The following is a 24225-nucleotide window of genomic DNA, read 5'->3' as shown; positions in this document are numbered from 1 at the left end:
CGTTAGCTTGGGTGCTTGACTGCCGCTGTAAGGCCAGAACGCTCAAATCAACCAACTCCTCGACCCAAACGTCTAGTGTGCTCTCCGAGAGCGAAACGGTCTGAATTTACAAACTGACAATCTGACAACACTCTGAATTTATGAGCGCAGGCACTCGAGATTTAATTTAGAAACACACTCAAAGTTGAAAAATGTCTAACTAGTAACTTGTTATGCTAACTAGCTAGCAAGTTAGCATAACAAATGTTGCATAGCAACAGCATAAACTTCCGGTAGAGAAGTAGAGAAGGCAAAGAGCAAGTACGCTCAATTGAAAGTTCAGTTACACTACAAATAGGGTGTGAAAATGTTATGCCCCTTAGATATTAATTTAGAATCCTCCAATCCTCTTATGCTGTTGCCTACTCCCAACCGTCACATTGTACAGCACCATATTTTCCATTCCATCCTAACAGAAACACTGAGGGTTTCATTTTTATTTTTCTCGGAATAGAAACACCATAATATTAATCAAATTAAGTGAGCCAAATTTCTTAAAATCAATCCCATATACTATGTTATTACAAAAAAAGGTTTTAAATTCTCTGGTAATGCCAATATGGATGACTATCAAATGCTTCTCAAAGATGCAATCTGGTGGTCTAACTAGCACAAACTCGCATTAACTGAAAAAATGGCTGACAAATAAATAACGTGCCACAGAATGCTGCAGCAGCCCGCAAGGCAACTTTTAAAGGAGGAACCACTGTACATTAAAAAAAAAAAWWTTTTTTTAATCGGGCGTTGTTTTGTGTATCAGTAGATAATCCATGTGCCATGGTACTGGCACATCAAAAATCTCTTCCCAACTATTTTGCAATCTGTATGGTGCAGCTGTAATTTCTTTTGTCCTTAAATTAAACTGATACTTTTTTATTGATCAAAAGTTTCTTTATAACACAGTTCCTTATCTTCTTACACTTGCCTCTTCCATTTTTGCGGTAATTCTGCAGTTAGTTGGTTGTAATTTTGGACAGAGCAGACATTTCCATATATTTTGGTTAGCTGCATGTGTGATATAACTCCACCAGTCTTATTTATGATATCTGTAACGGTTTTCTTCCTGGGATGAAGGAGAGGACCAAAATGCAGCGCGGCTAGTGTTCAACATGTTTAATGAACAAAGAGACGATAACGTGAACACTATACAAAATACAAAAACAACAAACGTGAAAACCAAGACAGTCCTATCTGGTGCAGAACACAAAGACAGAAGACAACCACCCACAAACCCCAACACAAAACAAGCCACCTAAATATGATTCCCAATCAGAGACAACACAAAACACCTGCCTCTGATTGAGAACCATATTAGGCCAAACATAGAAACAGACAAACTAGACACACAACATAGAATGCCCACCCAGCTCACGTCCTGACCAACACTAAAACAAGTAAAACACACAAGAACTATGGTCAGAAGGTGACAATATCATTAACAAAGATTATAGAATGTTTCATTTTATTCCCCAAATGTTTAAATTTTTATTATCAAATAGTATATTTGAGTTGAACTATAATATTTGTAATATTTGTTCTGTCTTTTCTGGTGGATTAAACTGAAATTGCAACCATTTTTTTAATGGATTGTTTTAAAAATAGTGATATTCTGGAGATTATTTAATTTTCAAATAACTGAAAGTCGGATATTGTAATCTGAATGAAGCGAAAAAGGCAATTTTTTAGCATAGGGTGAGCCATTCTTACTGATCAGCTGGAAAACCCATCTGGATTTTTGTTTGACTGAAGCCTTTAGTGACAGGTTCAAAGTCATATTCATTACATAAATAGGCCCGATTAATATTGTCTCACTGTTAATTTTGTCTGGCTCGCTGTTAATTTTTTATTTTGTCTGGCTCGCTGTTACAAATGAAGTGGAATATGTTTTGCTCATACAATTTAAAAACACGTTGTTTGGTGTAGGCAGGGCCATAAGTAAATAGGTAAACGGGGATATGACTAAAGAATTCATCAAGTTGATTTTTCCACAAATAGACAGGGATTAAGCTTTCCATGGTAGCAAGATATTAACTATTTTTGCTAACTTTATATTAAAATGTATTGTAGTGAGATTATTTATTTATTTTCGGGATATGAATACTGAGTTTTTCCACAAGATGGTGCCGACAGAGAAGGCTGCCTCGCTTCTGGTCCTTAGGAAACTTTGCATTATTTCGTTTTTTTTGCATTATTAGCCCAGAAAATCTTAAGTTTTATTACATACAGCCGGGAAGAACTGTTGGATATCAGAGCGATGATATCAGAGCGATCAGAGCGATGTTACCAGCACTACGACAAGGAATACAACTTTCCCGAAGCGGATCCTTTGTCCGGACCACCCAGGGCATTTTAACTGATTCCAGAGGCCAACCCAAAATAACGCCGCCGGAGAAGAGGAAGACAGAGCGGTCATCTAGTCAGACTTCGGAGGCACGCACACCACCCAACGCTCCTGAGTATATTACTCGCTAATGTCCAGTCCTTAGATAACAAGGTCGACGAAATCGGGGTAAGGGTTGCTTTCCAGAGACACATCAGGGATTGTAACATACTCTGTTTCATGGAAACATGGCTCTCTCGGGATATGCTGTCAGAGTCGGTACAGCCACCTGGCTTCTCAGTGCGTCGCGCTGACAGGAATAAACATCTCTCCGGGAAGAAGAAGGGCGGGCTGTATGTTTCATGATTAACGACTCATGGTGTATTTGTAACAACATACAGGAACTCAAGTCCTTTTGTTCATCTGACCTAGAATTCCTCACAATCAAATGCCGACCGTATTATCTCCCAAGATAATTATCTTCAGTTATTGTCACAGACGTGTATATCCCCCCTCAAGAAACTTCACTGGACTTTATGGAAACTGGAAACAATATATCCTGAGGCTACATTTATTGTAGGTGGGGATTTTTAACAAAGCAAATTTGAGAACAAGGCTACCTAAATTTTTTCAGCATATCGACTGTAGCGCTCGCACTGGAAAAACAGTAGACCATTGTTACTCTAACTTACGCGATGCTAACAATGCCCTCCTTTTTGCACTCCATTTTGCTCCTCCCTTCCTATAGACAGAAACTCAAATAGGACGTACCGTGCTAAGGATTATTCAACGCTGGTCTGACCAATCAGAATCCACGCTTCAAGATTGTTTTCATCACGGGGACTGGGATATGTTCCGGGTCGCCTCAGAGAATAGAATTGACGTATGTGCTGATTGGGTGAATGAGTTTATAAGGAAGTGTATAGGAGATGTTGTACCCGCTGGGACTATTATAACATTCCCTAACCAGAAACCGAGGATCAATGGTGGCATTCGCGCAAAACTGAAAGCGTGAACCACCGATTTAACAATGGAAAGGTGACTGGGAATATGGCCGAATATAAACATTGTAGTTATTCCCTCCGCAAGGCAATCAAACAAGCAAAATGTCGTTATAGAGAGAGTTGATTCGCAATTCAAACATATGTGACAGGGTCTACAGGGTTTACAGACAACAAAAGGAAAACCACCTACGTCACGGACACTGATGTCTTGCTTCCAGAAAAACTAAACACCTTCTTTGCCTGCTTTGATGATAATACAGTGCCACCAACGCGGCTCGCTACCAAGGACTGTGGAATCTCCTTCTCCGTGGCTGTCGTGAGTAAGACCTCCGTTTTGTTTGCGCGTTTTCTTCAGTAATCCACAGGCTCAAACGCAGTCAAAACAGGAAGACAAAAAAATCCAAATTGTATCCGTAAAGTTCATAGAAACATGTCAAACGATGTTTATATTCAATCCTCAGGTTGTATTTAGCCTAAATTATCGATAATATTTCCACCGGACAATAACGTCGTCAATATGAAAGGTAAACAAGAAAGGCACTCTCTCGGTCACGTGCATGAAAAAGCTCTGTGACACTTTAGGGTCCACTCATTCAGACTGATCTTACTCTCTCATTTTTCAGAATACAAGCCTGAAACAATTTCTAAAGACTGTTGACATCTAGTGGAAGGCAGAGGATTTGCAATTTGAGTCCTAAGTCAATGTATACTGTAATGGCATTGAATATAAAACTACAAAACCAACAAAAAAAACTACTTCCCCAATTGATTTTTCTCAGGTTTTCGCCTGCCAAATCAGTTCTGTTATACTCACAGACAATATTTTAAATGTTTTGGAAACTTTAGAGTGTTTTCTATCCAAATCACCAGTTATATGCATATCATATCTTCCGGGCCCGAGAAGCAGGCAGTTTAATTTGGGCATGCTTTTCATCCAAACTTCCAAATGCTGCCCCCTACCCTAGAGAAGTTAAAGTTAACTTCTTGTAAATCCTACCACAGTGACCGATTTCAAAAATGCTTTACGGCGAAAGCACACCATGCGATTATGTTAGGTCAGCACCCAGCCACAGAAAACCATACAGCCATTTTCCAGCCAAGGAGAGGTGTCACAAAAGTCAGAAATAGCGTTAAAATTAATCACTTACCTTTGATGATCTTCATCTGATGGTCTCCATGTTAGACAAAAAAATAATAATTTTGTTCGATAAAGTTCATCTTTATGTCCAAATACCTCCTTTTTGTTCACGCGTTTAGTCCAGTAATCCAAATGCACAAGGCGCAGACGAAAAGTCGAAAAAGTTCCATTACAGTTTGTAGAAACATGTCAAAGGATGTATAGAATCAATCTTTATGATGTGTTAATCATAAATCTTCAATAATATTCCAAACGAACAATTCCTTTGTCTTTAGAAATGAAAGGGAACGGAGCTCATGCTCACGTGTGACTAAACTAAAGGCTTTCAGCCTGACCACTGGTTCAAACAGCTCTTATTCCCTCCCCTTTCATAGTTGAATCATCAAACAAGGTTCTATAGACTGTTGACATCTAGTGGAAGCCTTAGGAAGTGCAACATGACCCATTTCCACTGTATCTTGGATAGGCAAAGAGTTGAAACACTACAAACCTCAGATTTCCCACTTCCTGGTTGGATTTTTTTCTCAGTTTTTTGCCTGCCATATGAGTTCTGTTATACTCACAGATATCATTCAAACAGTTTTAGAAACTTCGGAGTGTTCTCTATCCAAATCTACTAATTATATGCATATTCTAGCTTTTAGGACAGAGTAGCAGGCAGTTTACTCTGGGCACCTTTTTATCCAAGCTATTCAATACTGCCCCCCTGTCCCAAAGAAGTTAATGGAAGCAACATTATTTCCCCAATATTAAGTTGATCCTCCTCTAAAAAAAGAAAGAAAAAAGAACCATGCACCAGGGGGGGGAGATGAACGCATAATCCCTACAGCGCGAGAGTTCTCAAGATACCCTTCCATCGCTTTGGTCTCCAGATCCGACAGGGAATAAAGTCGCCCCCGAGGTGGTGAAGGTCGATAGCACAGTCGTAGGGCCGATGCGGCTTGGGGGGGCCGATGTGGCTTGAGATGTGGCTCGGGCAGAGTTGAAAACCTCCTGTATGTCCTGATATCTGCGGGAACGGCGGAGATATCCAAGATTTTTCCCAATCCAGCAGGGAGACGTCCCGGAGAAGGTTGCGCCGTCTTCATACAATGTGCATGGAAAAACAGGCTCCAACCCATGATGGACCCTGTAGCCCATTCGATAAGGGGATTCTGCCACTGGAGCCATGAAAACCCCAAAACCATGGGTACATGAAGGAATTCCAGGAGCAGACACTACATGGATTCACTGTGGTTGCACCAGGGTAGTATCCATAAAGCTTTCGTCGGCCTCAGAGTCAATGAGCACCCGGATGGATTTGGACTGGCCTCCCCACAACAGGGTAGCATAGAGGGGGTTACAAGTAGTAAGGGATTGGAAACTCCCCGTACGGCTCACCAGTGTACTCGTACCTACTAATGAGCCTGGTCTTTTAACAGCAGGTAGATAAGGAAAGTCTCGTAGCTCCACAATACAGACAGCTCTTGGTGTTTAGTCTGCGTAAGCGCTCAGCAGGAGATCATATATCCCTTCCCAGTTGCATGGGCTCCAGAGGAGGCGAGTCGGCAGCCCTCTGTGATTCCCAAGAGAACTCGGGTGAAATCGGATTGACTCGGAAATGTAGACTTCAGGCATTTCTGGGAATCCTCGTGGGCGAAGTGAAAATCGGGGACGAGGGCGACAGGGAACAGACTCCTTTCCCTCCTACGTTCCCGTAGCCGCCGATTGATCCGGATGGTCAAGGCTATGAGGGAGTCAAGGTCCATGGGCAGCTCCCGGGCTGTGAGCTCAACTTTAATCACCTCCAATAATCAGTGAAAGAACATGTCGAACAGGGCTTCCGGGTTCCAGGCACTCTCAGCCACCAACATGCGAAAATCCACTACGTAGTCTGCCACACTACGGGAGTCTTGACGTAGCTGTAGCAGCTTACGAGCAGCCTCTCTCCCAGACAACAGAGAATCAAATACTTTTAAGTACCTCCGTCACGAACTCCTCCAGACTGAGGCAAACGGCTGACTGTTGCTCACACACCGCCATAGCCCTCCCGGACATCAGCGTTATGAGGCACTCTATCTTCGAGCAGTCCGAGGGGAACGAAGAAGGCTGGCGGGGTTGCTGAGAATCTGGGGATTTACTGTTGTGGCTTACTGCCTAGTAGGGAATACGCGTAATTGCTCCAGTAATGTATCAAATGCATGGTCATGGCATTCTGCCAGGGTATGGAGTCCCTCCATAAGGCATTGCAGTAACTCCTTGCATCTTCCAATGGTGGCTCCTTGGAAGGAGACAGCATTGCGGAGCGGGTCTGAGTCTGCTGGGCCTGTCGTGGTCAGTTCATACTATCAGGACTCAGGCTAAGACCCAGATGCAGACACAGTAGGCAGATAGTATGAGTCTCAGAGTTTATTATAGTTCAAGGGGCAGGCAAAAGGTAAATCAAGGCAGGCAAAGGGTCATACTCCAAATCAGAGTCAGGCACGTACTGGACCGCAGGCAATCGGTAGGACAAGTCAGGCACAAGTCAGAACTGGAAGACTAAGAAAAACAAAAACTAGAGCACAGTAAACAGGGGAACACGCTGGTAGGACTTGATGGGAGGAAGATGAACTGGAACAGAAAACGCAGGTATAAATCACAGGACATAATGGGGACAAATGGGAGACACCTGGTGGGGGGTGGAGACAAGCAGAAAGACAGGTGAAACAGATCAGGGTGTGACACTAGGCCCGGTTTTCCACAATTTTCATAGGGTTCTATTGTTTCCAGTATTTCTCTTATATTATCTCCAATGTATCATCCATGTGAAAAAACCTGTCTGATAAGGATGAATAACATCCGACAATACTTTTGTAATTCTATGCGCTATGCATTTTACTAGAATTTTTGCATCACAACTCTGAAGTGTAAGGGGCCTCCAGTCTTTTAGGCGGACTGGAGCTTTATATTTACCACCTGGGTCCTGTTTTAATAATAGTGAAATCAGACCTTCTTGCTGAGTATCTGATAGTCTACCATTTTTATAGTAGTGGTTAAAATATGCTAATAATGGACCTCTGGGTACATGGACAAATATTTGATATACCTCAACTGGTATGCCATCCAGCCCTGGAGTTTTCCCGAACTTAAAATCTTTAATTGCATCAAGAAGTTCCTCCTCTGTAATTTGGCCTTCACATTAGTCTTTCTGTACAGCTGTCAATTAAACACTATTAATAAAAACAAATCCTTACAATTAACTTCAGTTAGTGGAGATGGGGGAGACTGAAATGAAAACTTGTGCTTAAAGTCCTTTTCTTCCTCTTTCAAAATATAATTTGGTGAATCATGGAGGACTCTGTCATTTCTAACAAGTTTCTGTGAGTTATTTTTGGTAGCATTTCTATGTTAATGATTAAACAATTATTTGGTGCATTTTCACTCATTTTCCATCCTGTTTCTTTATTTTTATAATATCTTACACAAAATCGTTCTTGAATAAGTTCCATCAGTTCTTTTTGTTTTTCCTCTAACTTATTCTGTGCCTCTATGGTACAGTTTTTATTGGTATCTACCCGTCTCTAAATGCACATTTGAAAGTGTCTTATACAATAAGGGAATCTGCTCTACCTACACTACCTTTCAAATTTTGGGGTCATTTTGAAATGTCCTTGTTTTTGAAAGAAAAGCAAAAAATGTTGTCCATTAAAATAACATCAAATTGATCAGAAATACAGTGTAGACATTGTTAATGTTGTAAATGACTATTGTAGCTGGAAATGGCTGATTTTATATGGAATATCTACATAGGCGTACAGAGGCCCATTATCAGCAACCATCACTCCTGTGTTCCAATGGCACGTTGTGTTAGCTAATCCAAGTTTATAATTTTAAAAGGTTAATTGGCACGTTATGTTTAGAAATGCATTGTCTCATACAAACATTCGGTGAAAGTGCAGAGAGCCACATCAAATTACAGAAATACTCATCATAAACATTGATCTGAGATACAAGTGTTTAACATACGATTAAAGATAAACTTCTTGATCATTTTAAAACCCTTTTGCAATTATGTTAGCACAGCTGAAAACTGTTGTCCTGATTAAAGAAGCAATACAACTGGCCTTCCAAGAAACTGAAGATCTTGTATAGCGCTGTGTACTACTCCCTTCAAAACAGGAGTGGGGAGGCCTCGTGTTTTGCGGGTACTATTTAATGAAGCTGCCAGTTGAGTACTTGTGAGGTGTCTGTTTCTCAAACTAGACACTAATGTACTTGTCCTCTTGCTCAGTTGTACTCCAGGGCCTCCCACTCCTCTTTCTATTCTGGTTAGAGACAGTTTACGCTGTTCTGTGAAGGGAGTAGTACACAGAGTTGTACGAGATCTTCAGTTTCTTGACAATTTCTTGCATGGAATAGCCTTCATTTCTCAGAACAAGAATAGACTGACGAAGTTTCAGAAGAAAGGTCATTGTTTCTGGCCATTTTGAGCCTGTAATCACACCCACAATGGCTGATGTTCCAGATACTCAACTAGTCTAAAGACGGACAGTTTTATTGCTTCTTTAATCAGCACAACAATTTTCAGCTGTGCTAAGATAGTTGCAAAAGGGTTTTCTAATAATAGCTAACTGAAAGAATGGAGCAGTTAGCTATGCACTTCAACAGTTGCGCAGTTAAGGCCCAACAAACTGTGTCGCTTTTCAGCTTTTATAGAGAAGCACATCCTTTTTGTATACATGGCAGTCAACAGATAGTGTGTAAAAAGCAATTAGTTGTCTGTGCAGATTTTTGATAGCACGAGGTTGATAGGCTGAGTGCTCAACCTGCCTCAACTGCATTCACAATAGCAAAACACTATAATGTGCACCTTTCTGCAAGTTTCCATACATGTGCCTTTCTGTAGATAGTAAACCCATGGGATGTCACATGAATGACCTTAGCTTTACGCCCAGTCTTATGACTAAGTCCCACAAAGACAAGTTTGTATCAGGTTAGAAAAAACACTAGCATATAACAAGAGACAATTCTTTAAAAAGTAAAACACTGGATAGCATGACTAATTCTGTAATTTTCCACGACATCTGGCTTCACCATCATCAACTCATCTAACTCTAGTGAGTTGCCAGAAGCACCAGTCTCCGACATGTTGTGAAGGAACTCTCCGAAGCTGGCTTCATCACCATCAAAATCTATGTCTTTGTTTTGTCTACCTAATTGTAGTGTAGTCTACTTAAATGTTTTATCATTATCTGGAGGCCTATGCAACTCAGCTTTTAGCTGTGAATGTATAGCCTACAAGATGAAATTAACAAATACTGTATATAGTATTTATATACCCCTGCATGTACTGTTAATATGGTGCTAACATGGCTGCCATATCCTTTTGTAGTGTCATGTAAATAAAATATAGTGCAGAATCCTCAATCTCTAATTAATGGCTTTGAATGTAGCCAATACACTACAGAAAAAGAAACACTGATCTATGGTCTATGTATTTACAGTATCTACTGTGTATCATGTAAAATCACTTTCATATTGAACCCACTAACAGTGGCAGAGTTGAAATTCACAGAAATTCACCCAGATGTGTGATATTCAATTTGCCACACGCTTTGTAAACAACAATCAGTGAAATGCTTAATTGCAGACACTTACCAGCAATGCAGAGAAAGAAAATAGAGAATTAATAGAAAAGTAAAACACTTCATAATAAAAGTAATAATAGATACACAATGTGTAATGATAAGGGGTATCAGTACGAGTCGATGTGCAGGATTACGAGGTAATTGAGGTAGATATGTACATATAACTAGGAATAAAGAGACAGATAGTAAACAGTAGCAGCAGCGTATGTGATGCGTCAAAAAAGTTGGTACAAAAAGGGTCAATGCAGGTAGTCCGGGTAGCTATTTGGTTAACTATTTAACTAACTATTTAGCAGTCTTATGGCTGTTCAGGGTCCTGTTGGTTCCAGACATGGTGTATTGGTACCGCTTGCTGTGCGGTAACAGAGAGAATTGTCTATGACAGGGTTCTCCAACCCTGTTCCTGGAGAACTACCCTACTGTGGGATTCTGTTCCAACCGCAGTTGTAGCTAACCTGATACATATTATCAACCACCTAATTATTAGAATTAGGTACGCTAGATTAGGATTGGAGTGAAAACCTACAGAACGGTAGCTCTCCAGGAACAGGGTTGGAGACCCCTGGTCTATGACTTGGGTGGTTGGAGTCTTTGACAATTTTTAGGGCCTGCCTCTGACACCGCCTGGTATAGAGATCCTAGATGGCAGGGAGCTCAGCCCAAGTGATATACTGGGCCGTATGCACTACCCTCTGTAGCGCCTTGCATTCGGATGCCAAGCAGTTGCCATACCAAGTGGTGATGCAGCGAGTCAAGATGCTCTCAATGGTGCATCTGTAGAAATTTGAGGATCTGAGGGCCCATGACAAATCTTTTCAGGCTCCTGAGGGGGAATAGGCATTGTTGTGTCATCTTCGCGACTGTGTTGGTGTGTTTGGACTATGATAGGTCCTTAGTGATGGGGAAACCGAGAAATGTGAAGGTCTCACCCGCTCCACTTCAGCCACGTCGATGTGAATTGGGGCGTGCTCCTTTGACTTTCTGGCATTGAGGGATAGGTTGTTGTCCTGGCACCACACTGCCAGGTCTCTGACCTCCTCCCTTTAGGCTGTCTCATCGTTGCCAGTTATCAGCCCTACCACCGTTGTGTCATTGGCAATCTTAATGATGGTATTGGAGTCGTATGCAGCGACGCATTCACGGGTACACAGGGAGTACAGGAGGGGGGCATGCACCCCTTAGGTGCCCCTGTGTTGAGAGTCAGCATGACGGATATGTTGTTGCCGATCCAGTTGCAGAGGGAGGTGTTCAGTCCCAGGGTTAGTAATGAGCTTGGAGGGCACTATGGTGTTGAATGCTGAGCTGTAGTCAAGGAACATAATTTTAATTTAGGTGTTCCTTTTGTCCAAGTGGGAAAGGGCAGTGTGGAGTGCAATATAAATTGCGTGATCTGTGGATCTGTTGGGGTGGAATGCGAATTGGAGTGGGTCCAGGGTGTCTGGGATGATGGTGTTTATGTGAGACATGACCAGCCTTTCAAAGCGTTTCATGGCTACCGATGTGAGTGCTACGGGGTTATGGTCATGTAGACAGGTTACCTTGGCATTCTTGGGCACATGGATTAGGGTAGTCTGCTTGAAACATGTACAGTAGGTATTACAGACTGGGTCAAGGATAGGGTTAGGGTTAGCTGGTCTGGTAGACTCATGTCACTGGGCAGCTCGCGGCTGAGTTTCCCTCTGTAATCCGCAATAGTTTGTAAACCCTGCCACATCCGACGAGCGTCACAGCCGTTGTGGTAGGATTCGATCTTAGTCCTGTATTGATACTTTGCCTGTTCGATGGTTCATCAGAGGGCATAGCGGAATTTCTTATAAGCGTTCGGGTTAGTGTCCCACTCCTTGAAAGTAGCAGCTCTAGCCTTTAGCTCAATGTGGATGTTGCCTGTAGTTGAACAGGTGACATGCTGGTAGAAATTAGGTCAAACTGATTTCAGTTTTCCTGAATTAAAATCATCGGCCACTAGGAGCGCCGCCTCTTAAGAGGTTCACAAAGAGACACACACCACCCCCTTGACCTTACCCGACGCTGCTGCTCTTTCCTACCGATGCATTGAAAAACTAGTTAGTTGTATATTATCCATGTCCTTGTTCAACCAAGTTTCTGAGAAACATAGGATATTGCAGTTCTTCAGGTCCCGTTCGTAGTAAAGTCTCGAACATAGCTTGTCCAGTTTCTCCAGTGACTGTAAATTCGCTAGTAGAACGGAGGATAGAGGTGGTTTATTTACTCAGCGCTTTGATTCCTCATAGAATTATGAAAATTAATTGCTTGGTATTGAAGCTCATTTTTTTTAAATCAACCAAACATTCTAAATGCAAACATTCTGCAAACTTTGCATCGGTCACTCAGAATTGCCATGACAATGAAACAGAATTAAATTATTGGCTGTAACATATTGTGCATCATGTAAAATCTGTTTTACATTGAACCCAGAGTTGAAACAAACAAACACACACACACACACACACAACACACCACACACACACACCACACACACACACACACACACACACACACACACACCACACCACACACACACACACACACACACACACACACACACACACACACACACCACACACACAACACACACACACACACACACACAACCACACACACATACACACATATAATACAGCCCAAGCCTGTAATGAGCCTTTATAAGCAAACATTAATTTGATTAGTATATTATGATGAGGAAATGTTCTGGTAACCATTGTGTGTGTGCAGGTAAGATCATAGCCTACCGGACGGTGGACTTGAGCAGGTGCAGTGGCTGAACTTCACAGTGAGAGCCCAGGACCACGGCAGTCCACCTAGAGTGGCTGAGCTTCCGTGTACCTGCGTATAGTCGATGTCAATGATAACAACCCTATCTTTAAACAACCCTCTTACCAGGTACCAAAAATACTGATTCATAACATAACCTGCAAAATGCTTCACCATTAGTAGTCTCACTAGATATAATTTATATTGTGATGGTCTGAGTTTGAGCACTCGTCTTGTTTTTGTTGTTGCCACTGTTTACTGTACTGACCCATCCCCTTTATTGTCCCTTTTTTTGTTTTCTGTAAAATGAATGTTGATTTCATTTGATTAGTCAAGACATCAATGTAACATTTGTATTTATATGGATCACATTAGATGCTGCCAAGGCAGCAGCTAATCTTCCTGGGGCCAGCAAATTAAGATTTATTTTTGAAACATTAGAATACTTTACAACAGATTTCACAACATATTAAGTGTGTGCCCGCAGGCTCCTACTCTACTACCACATGTCTTGTGTGCTTCACAGTCCCCGCTGTTCCATAAGATGTATTTTATATCTTGTTCATATTTTCATAAAATTTTACTGCTTGCAGGAGTTACTTGTACGTGAATAAATTCCATGTAGTCATGGCTCTATGTAGTACTGTGCGTCTCCCATGAAATCTGTTCTGGACTTGGGGACTGTGAAGAGACCTCTTGTGGCATGTCTTGTGGGGTATGCATGGGTGTCCGAGCTGTGTGCCAGTAATTCAAACAGACAGCTTGGTGCATTCAACATGTCAATACTTCTCACAAATGCAAGTAGTGATGAAGTCAATCTCTCTTCCACTTTGAGGCAGGAGAGATTGACAAGCATATTATTAATGTTAGCTCTCTGTGTACATCCAAGGGCCAGCCGTGCTGCCCTGTTCTGAGCCAATTACATCAAGGTGTTCTGTCTGATGTCCCTTTGCAGAAGCCAGTGTTTGAGGATGTTGACTTGGGCACGGTCATAGTGAGAGTCAGTGCCACAGACGCAGACTCTGGCCTCTTCTCTGTCATCGAGTACAGCCTAGTAGATGGAGAGGGCAAGTTTGGCATCACTCCATCCACTGTGAGTTCTAAAACACACACACACACACTTTGTAGTGCTTGAAGTGGACTTCGCTTTTTTACTTCACGTATCACTGCACTTCATGCACAGAGATGACAAAGCGTGTTTCAAAAATCATCATAACGAATTACTTTAAACGAAAGCATTTAATAAAGACTCCCAGATGGCGCAGCAGTCTAAGGCACTGCATCTCAGTGCTAGTGGCATCACTATAGACGATTCCAGGCTGTATCACAACCGGCTGTGATTTGGAGTCTCATTTTTAAAAATGTTTATTTAACCTTTATTTAACCAGGAAGGGCTCATTGAGATTTAAAATCTATTTTTCAAGAGCGTCCTGGCCAAGATAGGCAGCACCAAGTCATTACAAAAATTACAGACAAACAACATGAAAAACTACAAGTAATCTAGTGAAAACCATAGAATTCACAAGAGTATAACAAAAATCAAAAACAGCAAATTAAAAACATTGACAGGTCAGGGAATAAGTCTCAAGATCATTCATCAGTGATTTAAAAATACCAATCGGAACAAGTTCTTCCAGTTTAAAAGGATTTTGTAATGTGTTCCAAGAAGATGGAGCAGAGTACATAAAAGCCCTTTTACCAAATTCAGTTCGGACATTTGGAACATTTAGCAGGATAAAGTCCAGCGAACGAAGAGAGTACCCAACACATTTCTGAACAATAAAAATGCCCAAATAAAAAGGTAGTAAAACCAAAATGGCTTTTTAAATAAAAGTATACCAGTGACTGAGCCTACGAGTGACTAGAGAAGGCCAGCCAACCCTGGTATACAAAGTGCAGTGGTGCGTAAGGGTTTTGCAGTTTAAAATAAATCTCAAAGTGCCATGGTAAAGGGTGTCAATTGATCTCAAACACTAAGCGGAAGCATTCATATATAAAATATCCCCACAGTCTAGTAAAGGCATAAATGTAGCTGATACTAGCCTCCTTCTGGCTTCAAAAGAAAAACAGGCCTTATTCCTAAAATAAAATCCCAAATTCAGCTTACATTTTTTTGTAAGTTGTTGAATATGCAATTTAAAAGAGAGGCCGTCATCAATTAAAATTCCAAGATATTTATATGAGCTTACAACCTCAATCTCCTTGCCCTGACAGGTAGTAATAGGTGAAAGGTTCAGAGTTCTATTTCTTGCTTTAGAAAACACCATTAGTTTAGTTTTGTCAGTATTGAGGATACTTCAATTGACACAAGGTATGTTGAACAGTATAAAAAGCAGTTTGCAAGTTCTGGAAAGCTTTTGTAAGAGACGAGGCACAACAGTAAATAACAGTATCATCAGCATAAAAATGAAGTTGCGCATTTTGGACATTTTTGTCCAAATCATTTATATAAATAGTGAATAAGAGAGGACCAAGTACAGAGCCTTGGGGCACACCATTAACGACAGACAATTTAACAGACATAAGCCCATCAAATTGAGTGTACTCAAGTTCTATCAGACATATAGTTAGTAAACCATGCAACTGCATGCTCTGAAAGACCTACACTCGACAATCTCTGCCTTAGTATAGCATGATCAACTGTATCAAAAGCCTTAGAGAGATCAATAAAAAGTGAGACACAGTGCTGTTTTTTGTCAAGGGCTTCAGTGATATCATTTAAAACCTTCATGGCTGCTGTAATTGTGCTATGCTTCTTCCTGAAGCCCGATTGGTACATTGATAAAATAGTAAAGTAAATAGTTAGTAAATAAAAACTCTTTTAGCTGTTCACTCACAAGGGTTTGAAGTATTTTCACCAGGGGTGACAGCTTTGACATTGACCTATAATTATTTAAAAGAGTTGGATCTCCCCCTTTTAAAAGTGGTAGGACAAATGCTGATTTCCAGATTTTCGTAATTTCATTACATTCCAGAGTTAGATTGAACAGATATGTACAGTGGGGCGAAAAAGTATTTAGTCAGCCACCAATTGTGCAAGTTCTCCCACTTAAGAAGATGAGAGAGGCCTGTAATTTTCATCATAGGTACACTTCAACTATGACAGACAAAATGAGAAAAAAAATCCAGAAAATCACATTGTAGGATTTTTCATTAATTTATTTGCAAATTATGGTGGAAAATAAGTATTTGGTCACCTACAAAAAGCAAGATTTCTGGCTCTCACAGACCTGTAACTTTTCTTTAAGAGGCTCCTCTGTCTCCACTCGTTACCTGTATTAATGGCACCTGTTTGAACTTGTTATCAGTATAAAGACACCTGTCCACAACCTCAAAACAGTCACAATCCAAACTCCACTCTATGCCAAGACCAAAGAGCTGTCAAGGACACCAGAAACAAAATGTAGACCTGCACCAGGCTGGGAAGACTGAATCTGCAATAGGTAAGCAGCTTGGTTTGAAGAAATCAACTGTGGGAGCAATTATTAGGAAATGGAAGACACAAGCCACTGATAATCTCCTCGATCTGGGGCTCCACGCAAGACTCACCCATGGGGTCAAAATGATCACAAGAACGGTGAGCAAAAATCCAGAACCACACGGGGGACCTAGTGAATGACCTGCAGAGAGCTGGTACCAAAGTAACAAAGCCTACCATTCAGTAACACACTACGTCGCCAGGAACTCAAATCCTGCAGTGCCAGATGTGTCCCCTGCTTAAGCCAGTACATGTCCAGGCCCGTCTGAAGTTTGCTAGAGAGCATTTGGATGATCCAGAAGAGATTGGGAGAATTTCATATGGTCAGATGAAACCAAAATAAACTTTTTGGTAAAAACTCAACTCGTCGTGTTTGGAGACAAAGAATGCTGAGTTGCATCCAAAGAACACCATACCTACTGTGAAGCATGGGGTGAAACATCATGCTTTGGGCAGTTTTTCTGCAAATGACCAGGAGCGACTGATCCGTGTAAAGGAAAGAATGAATGGGGCCATGTATCGTGAGATTTTGAGTGAAAACCTCCTTCATCAGCAAGGGCATTGAAGATGAAAACGTGGCTGGGTCTTTCAGCATGACAATGATCCCAAACACACCGCCCGGGCAACGAAGGAGTGGCTTCGTAAGAAGCATTTCAAGGTCCTGGAGTGGCCTAGCCAGTTTCCAGATCTCAACCCCATAGAAAATCTTTGGAGGGAGTTGAAAGTCCGTGTTGCCCAYCAACAGCCCCAAAACATCACTGCTCTAGAGGAGATCTGCATGGAGGAATGGGCCAAAATACCAGCAACAGTGTGTGAAGACCTTGTGAAGACTCTGTCATTGCCAACAAAGGGTATTTAACAAAGTATTGAGATAAACATTTGTTATTGACCAAATACTTATTTTCCACCATAATTTGCAAATAAATTCATAAAAAATCCTACAATGTGATTTTCTGGATTTTTTTCCTCATTTTGTCTGTCATAGTTGAAGTGTACCTATGATGAAAATTACAGGCCTCTCTCATCTTTTTAAGTGGGAGAACTTGCACAATTGGTGGCTGACTAAATACTTTTTTGCCCCACTGTAAGTGGTTCAGCTATGAAATCAACTGCCATATTTAAAAAGCAGGGATCCAAAAGATCAGGACCTGCAGGCTTTCTCTGATATAAGGATTTCAGGGCTTTATGTACCACCTGCACTGAGAATGGCAAAAAGCTAAAAGTTTGACCAGCTCTCACTGGTTCATCCACACAGGGTTGTACAGAGACAGAGGACACTGGTTCATCCACACAGGGTTGTACAGAGACAGAGGACACTGGTTCATCCACACAGAGTTGTACAGAGACAGAGGACACTGAATCAAACAGCCTACCAGATGATACAAAGTGCTCATTGAAACAATTCAGCATTTCAGTTTTGTCATATACAGCAACAGTCCTTCAAAACACCTGACGGTAATTCATTAACATTACTGTTACCAGACATAGACTTAATAGCCTTCCAAAACTTTCTAGGGTCATTCAGGTTATCAGTGGTAACAGACATAAAATATTCACTTGGCCTTCCTGAGAAGAAAATAACACTTGTTTCGTAACTGCCTAAAAATAAACCAATCAGCATCAGAACATTATTTCCTTGCTTTAGGCCAGGCTAGATTACGGTCGTGAATAATACAAGACAGCTCAGAAGAAAACCATGGATTATCCCCCCCTTTAAACCTGAGCCTGCGGAATGGGGCATGTTTGTTTACTATTTGGGAAAAACCATCATGAAAGAATATCCAGGCAGTTTCCACATCAGGGATAAACTCAATCTTGCTCCAGTCAAAATAAAACAAATCATGAAAGAAAGCCTGCTCATTAAAACACTTCAAATTTCTCTTACGAATAAAATGTGGGTTTGTCTTAGGAACTTTAGTATTTCTAACAGCAACAACAGCACAATGGTCACTTATGGGAATGAGAGGGCTACTTACACAGTGTTGGGAATGGATCAGTGATTGAATGACGGTATGATGCATGAGTTGAGGTGTTCAGAGGCTTGACTTCAGTGCAGGACAGGGGTTGAGGTTTTCATATTAAATATAATTTATTTTGGGATATCACTTGAAAGTATTAATTAAAACGCTGGTCCTTGATGGTAAAAACAATAACACATATAATTAGGCTTCAGTGCAGGTGTCAGGCGGTGGGTGTAGCTGGTGCATGAAGTCAGGCGCAGGAGAGCAGAGATGAGTAAACAACGCACTTTACTTAATAAATAGCACAAAGTAAACATACCAATGTGCGAACAATAACGGTTGCCACAAAACACGGGTGAAAACAGCACCCGGAAAAAACCCCAGCCGGAAACGTACCGACCTGAACAATAAACAATCACACACAAAGTCATGGGGGGAAACAGAGGGTTAAATACATGACCAGTAATTGGGAAATGAAAACCAGGTGTGTGGGAAACAAAGACAAAACCAATGGAAAATTAAAAGTGGATCGGCGATGGCTAGAAGACCGGCGACATCGACCGCCGAGCGCCGCCCGAACAAGGAGAGGAACCGACTTCGGCAGAAGTCGTGACAGCAGGACAGGCTCATCATGGATGGATGGTGTTGGAGAAGAGCTCAACTCTTCCACTGAGGGCAAGACAGGATTTGACTGGGAAGACAAAAAAACAATAACACAATACACTACACAGTTAGAAAAAGCTAATAATGAGTTAGTCCAAGCAAGGAGTAAAAAAATGTATGTGTAATAATAGGATTGTGTTTGTGTGTGTGATTAACTCTGCAGTACAATATCAACAAAATCAATATCAACAATATCAACAAAAAACAATTAGAAACTCCTCTCTCTCTTTCTCTCTCTTCAGACTAGTAATGAGAGAAAATTGATAGAGGTACTCACAGTGCTTGGAGAGGAAACATTCAACGTGTTTCAGTTCATGTCAGGAGAGAGGGGAGGGGAGTGGAGTGGTGATCACCATTCCATTACAGGTGCTTAATTGTAGGTTTGGGCAATGAGTTTCTCCATGAAGTTAAGTTCAGACATCTCATAATTCACAAAGTCAAACAGACTGTGCATCTCGCCCACTTGAGACATCAAAGTAGCCCAAGAAACGTTCCTGAATAAAATCATCCACATACCTGACGATAACTGACAACTGCAAGCAGACTGGTGGCACCATACAGTATGTGGTATAATTATGGCACCAGGCGATGCAAAACAATCTCTCCCATTGTCAGACTCTTTTTACCAGTCCGGATACATGCTCAGCTGCCTAGAACGTTTGGCTGCCCAGAGGTGGCATGCAGCAAAACAGCAACTGAATGTTGTTTTTTGATCACCATTGCAAATATTAGCTAAGCTGCTCAGGAGGCAGACAGGCAGTTCAGTAGTGTTATCTATTTAGAAACTACGATATGGCTGCAACTATAAAGAATAGCCTTCATCATCAAACAAAATGTGTCCAAAGTGTAGTGACTGTGTCCTGCTCGTGCAACTTCAATATCCTTTACAGACAGGGAAGGTTGTAGCATTCATAATATTGTGGGCGGTGCAGTTGCCGTACCAGGCGGTGAAACAGTCCGACAGGATGCTCTCAATTGTGCATCTGTAAAAGTTTGTGAGGGTTTTAGGTGACAAGCCAAATTTCTTCAGACTCCTTCTTTACCACACTGTCTGTGTGGGTGGACCATTTCAGTTTCTTAGTAATATATACACCGAGGAACTTAGAATCATGTAGTAACCAAAAAAGTTTTAAACAAATCAAAAAATATTCTTCAAAGTATTTGTATTTCTATTCATTATGAATCCCCATTAGCTGCTGCCAAAGCAGCAGCTACTCTTTCTAGGGTCCAGCAAAATTAAGGCAGTTTATACAAGTTTAAAAACATTACAATACATTCACAGATTTCACAACACTGTGTGCCCTCAGGCCCCTACTCCACCACTACCACACATTTACAGTACTAAATCCATGTGTATGTATAGTGCGTATGTTATCGTGTGTGTGTGCGTGTGTGTGTGCCAATGTTTGTGTTGCTTCGCAGTCCCTGCTGTTCCATAAGGTGTTTTTTAATCAGTTTTTTAAATCTAATTTTACTGCTTGCGTCAGTTACTTGATGTGGAATAGAGTTCCATGTAGTCATGGCTCCATGTAGTACTGTGTGCCTTCCATAGTCTGTTCTGGACTTGGGGACTGTGAGGAGACCTCTTGTGGCATGTCTTGTGGGGTATTCATGGGTGTCCAAGCTGTGTGCCAGTAGTTTAGACAGAGAGCTCGGTGCATTCCATATGTCAATACTTCTCACAAATAAAAGTAGTGATGAAGTCAATCTCTCCTCCACTTTCAGCTGTCCATCTCTCCTCCACTTTCAGCCAGGAGAGATTGACATACATACCATTAATATTAGCTCTCGGTGTACTGTGCTGCCGTGCTGCCCTGTTCTGAGCCAAATGCAATTTTCCCAAGTCCTTTTTTGTGGCACCTGACCACACGACTGAACAGTATTATAAGGTGCGACAAAACTAGGGCCTGTAGGACCTGCCATGTTGATAGTGTTGTTAAGACGGCAGAGCATCGCTTAATTATAGACAGACTTCTCCCCATTTTAGCTACTACTGCATTAATATGTTTTGACCATGCCAGTTTACAATCTAGTGTTACTCCAAGCAGTGTAGTCATCTCAACTTGCTCAATTTCCACATGATTTATTACAAGATTTAGTTTAGGTTTAGGGTTTAGTGAGTGTTTTGTTCCAAATACAATGCTTTTAGTTTTATAAGTATTTAGGGCTAACTTATTCACTGCCACCCACTCAGAAACTAACTGCAGCTCTGTGTTGTGTGTTGCAGTCATTTAAGTCACTGTAGTGTATAGTGTTGAGTCATCCGCATACATAGACACTCTGGCTTTGCTCAAAGTCAGTGGCATGTTGTTAGTCAAAATTGAAAAGCAAGGGGCATAAACAGCTACCCTGGGAATTCCTGATTCTAACTGGATTATATTTGAGAGGCTTCCATTAAAGAACACCCTCTGTGTTCTGTTAGACAAGTAACACTTTATCCACATTATAGCAGGGGTTGTAAAGCCATAACACATACATTTTTCCAGCAGCAGACTATGATCGATAATGTCAAAAGCTGCTTGGAAGTCTAACAAGACAGCCCCCACAATCATTTTATCATCAATTTCTCTCAGCCAATCATCAGTAACTTGTGTAAGTGCTGTGCTTGTTGAGTGTCCTTCCCTTTAAGCATGCTGAAATTCTGTTGTTAATTTGTTTTCTGTGAAATAGCATTGTATCTGGTCAAACACCATTTTTTCCAAAAGTTTACTGAGGGTTGGTAACAGGCTGATTGGTCGGCTTTTTGAGCTAGTAAAGGGGGCTTTACTATTCTTGGGTAGCGGAATTACTTTAGCTTCCCTCCAGGCCTGAGGGCACACGCTCTCTAGTAGGCTTAAATTGAAGATTTGGCAAATAGGAGTGGCAATATCGTCTGCTATTGTCCTCAGTAATTTTCTATCCAGATTGTCAGACCCCGGTGGCTTGTCATTGTTGATAGATAACAATAATTTTTTCACCTCTTCCACACTGACCTTACGGAATTCAAAAATGCAATTTTTGTCTTTCATAATTTGGTCCGATATACTTGGATGTGTAGTATCAGCGTTTGTTGCTGGCATGTCATCCCTAAGTTTGCTTATCTTGCCAATGAAAAAGTTAGGGGTTTGAGGGCAGCCCTTGAGCCCAACAGGGATGTGCAATCCTTCTCAAACGCAATCCGTGACCTACTACTAGACCTACTTCATTTGAAGTTAGCCTACATAAAACACCATGTCATTTTGCACAAATTTGTAAGTTAACCTTTTGTTTCGACATATAGTCTGCTGGCCTAGCTGTTACTCTCTAAAATATGCTATGCACGTTGTTGGCAAATGGAGGCGATTGATTCAGCCCAGACATTGTAGCGAATTCGAAGGGCACCATGACAGGGTCTGATGTACGCAACTCCATGTCTCTTCGCAGTCTGACAATGCACCATGGTCGTTAGAATGGTATTGCTTTGAGGATACTGTGTGTGACACCTGTTTGAATGAGTGTATTAGACCCCCCCCCACACACACACACACCTGCATACACACACAACCCACCTGTCTATACCTATGTACTGCATGTAACCACACAGACTTGGATGAAATATCTTATCTGAGTCCGTGTGGTTCCTCCTTCTGAACCAAATCTGTGGCACAACCTCTTCCAGGTCATAATAGGCCTACTTCTAATCATATGGTTATTATGTGCTAAAAGAGAAAGGATTTCCTTGTTATTAGGCCAACTATAAGGTATAGATTCACAAGGTCACCTAACTGCAGGCATTTCAATGGTGGTGAGCACAGCAACAGGGAGCCAAGGAAACATGCACTTAACCAAATCCCCTACTTTAATCTTGAAATATAACTGTGACTTTATTCCAAAAAAAATACTTTATTCTCATTATAAAATGTCACGTTTATTCTCAAAATATTGCCACTTTTTCTCAAAATATTGCCAGTTTATTCTAAAAAATTTAATTCAGACTTTATTCTCAAAATATTCCCACTATTCTCAGTGTCAACAATTTTTTTAAGTATATCATGCAAAAATAAACATTTCCAAGTACCACCACCATCACTGTTTATTTAATTTTTAACTTCACTTGGCCCTAATACTCTTCCTTAGTTTACTGCACCTCCTGGCCCGTTCACTGTACTTTATTTGAATAATGATCTTTCTCCTCCTCCTCCTCCTCCTCCTTCTCTTCTCAGGGTGACATCTACATTCTGTCTCCACTGGACAGAGAGACTAAAGACCACTTCACCCTGACAGCCATCGCTAGGGACAACCCTGGCGGCAGCCCCAACAACCGACGAGAGAACTCTGTTCAGGTGGGATTCATACTGTAGTAGAACATAAGTAAACATATCTGAATGCACTGACTGTAAGTCACTCTGGATAAGAGTGTCTGTTAAACGACTAAAATGTAAATGTACACTACCGTTCAAAAGTTTGGGGTCACATAAAAATGTCCACATTTTTTGTCCATTAAAATAACATCAAATTGATCAGAAAAACAGTGTAGACATTGTTAATGTTGTAAATTACTATTGTAGCTGGAAACGACAGATCTTTTATGGAATATCTACATAGACGTACAGAGGCCGATTATCAGCAACCATCACTCCTGTGTTCCAATGGCACGTTGTGTTAGCTAATCCAAGTTTATAATTTTAAAAGGCTAATTGATCATTAGAAAACCCTTTTAATGGAGAGGTGCGCTATGCTTCCTCCAAGACAGGAGCTGGGAACAGAGACTGGGATAACTTCCACTTTGATGCCATTACAGGAGTCATCACCACCGCCATCAAACTGGACCGAGAGAAGCAGCCCTGCACAGTGTGAGTGGACTGACTGGCCCAATTCTAACTTGAGATATGCACTTGTAGCTAGCGACAACTTGAAACATGCGTGTACCTTCATGTCAATGGGAGATATGCATTCAAGTTTGATGTAGGCCTGCCGGATTTCATGTCAGGATTCAGCCCAGACAAGAATGAACAAGCTGATATGCAACTTATGAACCTACACAGTGATTGTAGTGTGTGTATATTGTGTTTGTATTGTGTGTGTATGTGTATGTGTATGTGTGTGTGTGTGTGCATGCATGCGTTTATGTGTGCGTGTGTGTTTGTGTGTTTATATGTGTGTATTCGCGTGTGTGTGTGTGTGTGTGTGTGTGTGTGTGTGTGTGTGTGTGTGTGTGTGTGTGTGTGTGTGTGTGTGTGTGTGTGTGTGTGTGTGTGTGTTTGGTTGTGGGTTTGGGTGTGT

At 41.3% G+C, this 24225-nt stretch overlaps 1 protein-coding gene across 1 annotated transcript in view; it reads left to right on the top strand.

Annotated features, from left to right (window-relative positions):
• LOC111977695 (cadherin-23-like) overlaps window positions 1-24225 on the top strand; it is a 99079-nt gene that overhangs the window by 33260 nt on the left and 41594 nt on the right. Inside the window, 6 exon segments of the mRNA XM_024007244.3 lie at window positions 12844-12870; window positions 12873-12947; window positions 12950-13011; window positions 13838-13975; window positions 23166-23285; window positions 23692-23793. Coding sequence (XP_023863012.2) covers window positions 12844-12870; window positions 12873-12947; window positions 12950-13011; window positions 13838-13975; window positions 23166-23285; window positions 23692-23793 — 524 coding nt within the window.

Source organism: Salvelinus sp. IW2-2015, linkage group LG18, assembly GCF_002910315.2.
Source record: "Salvelinus sp. IW2-2015 linkage group LG18, ASM291031v2, whole genome shotgun sequence".
NCBI classification, from domain to species: domain Eukaryota; kingdom Metazoa; phylum Chordata; class Actinopteri; order Salmoniformes; family Salmonidae; genus Salvelinus; species Salvelinus sp. IW2-2015.
The sequence above is the reverse complement of the archived record's forward strand: the minus strand, read 5'-3'. Positions and strand labels throughout refer to the sequence as shown.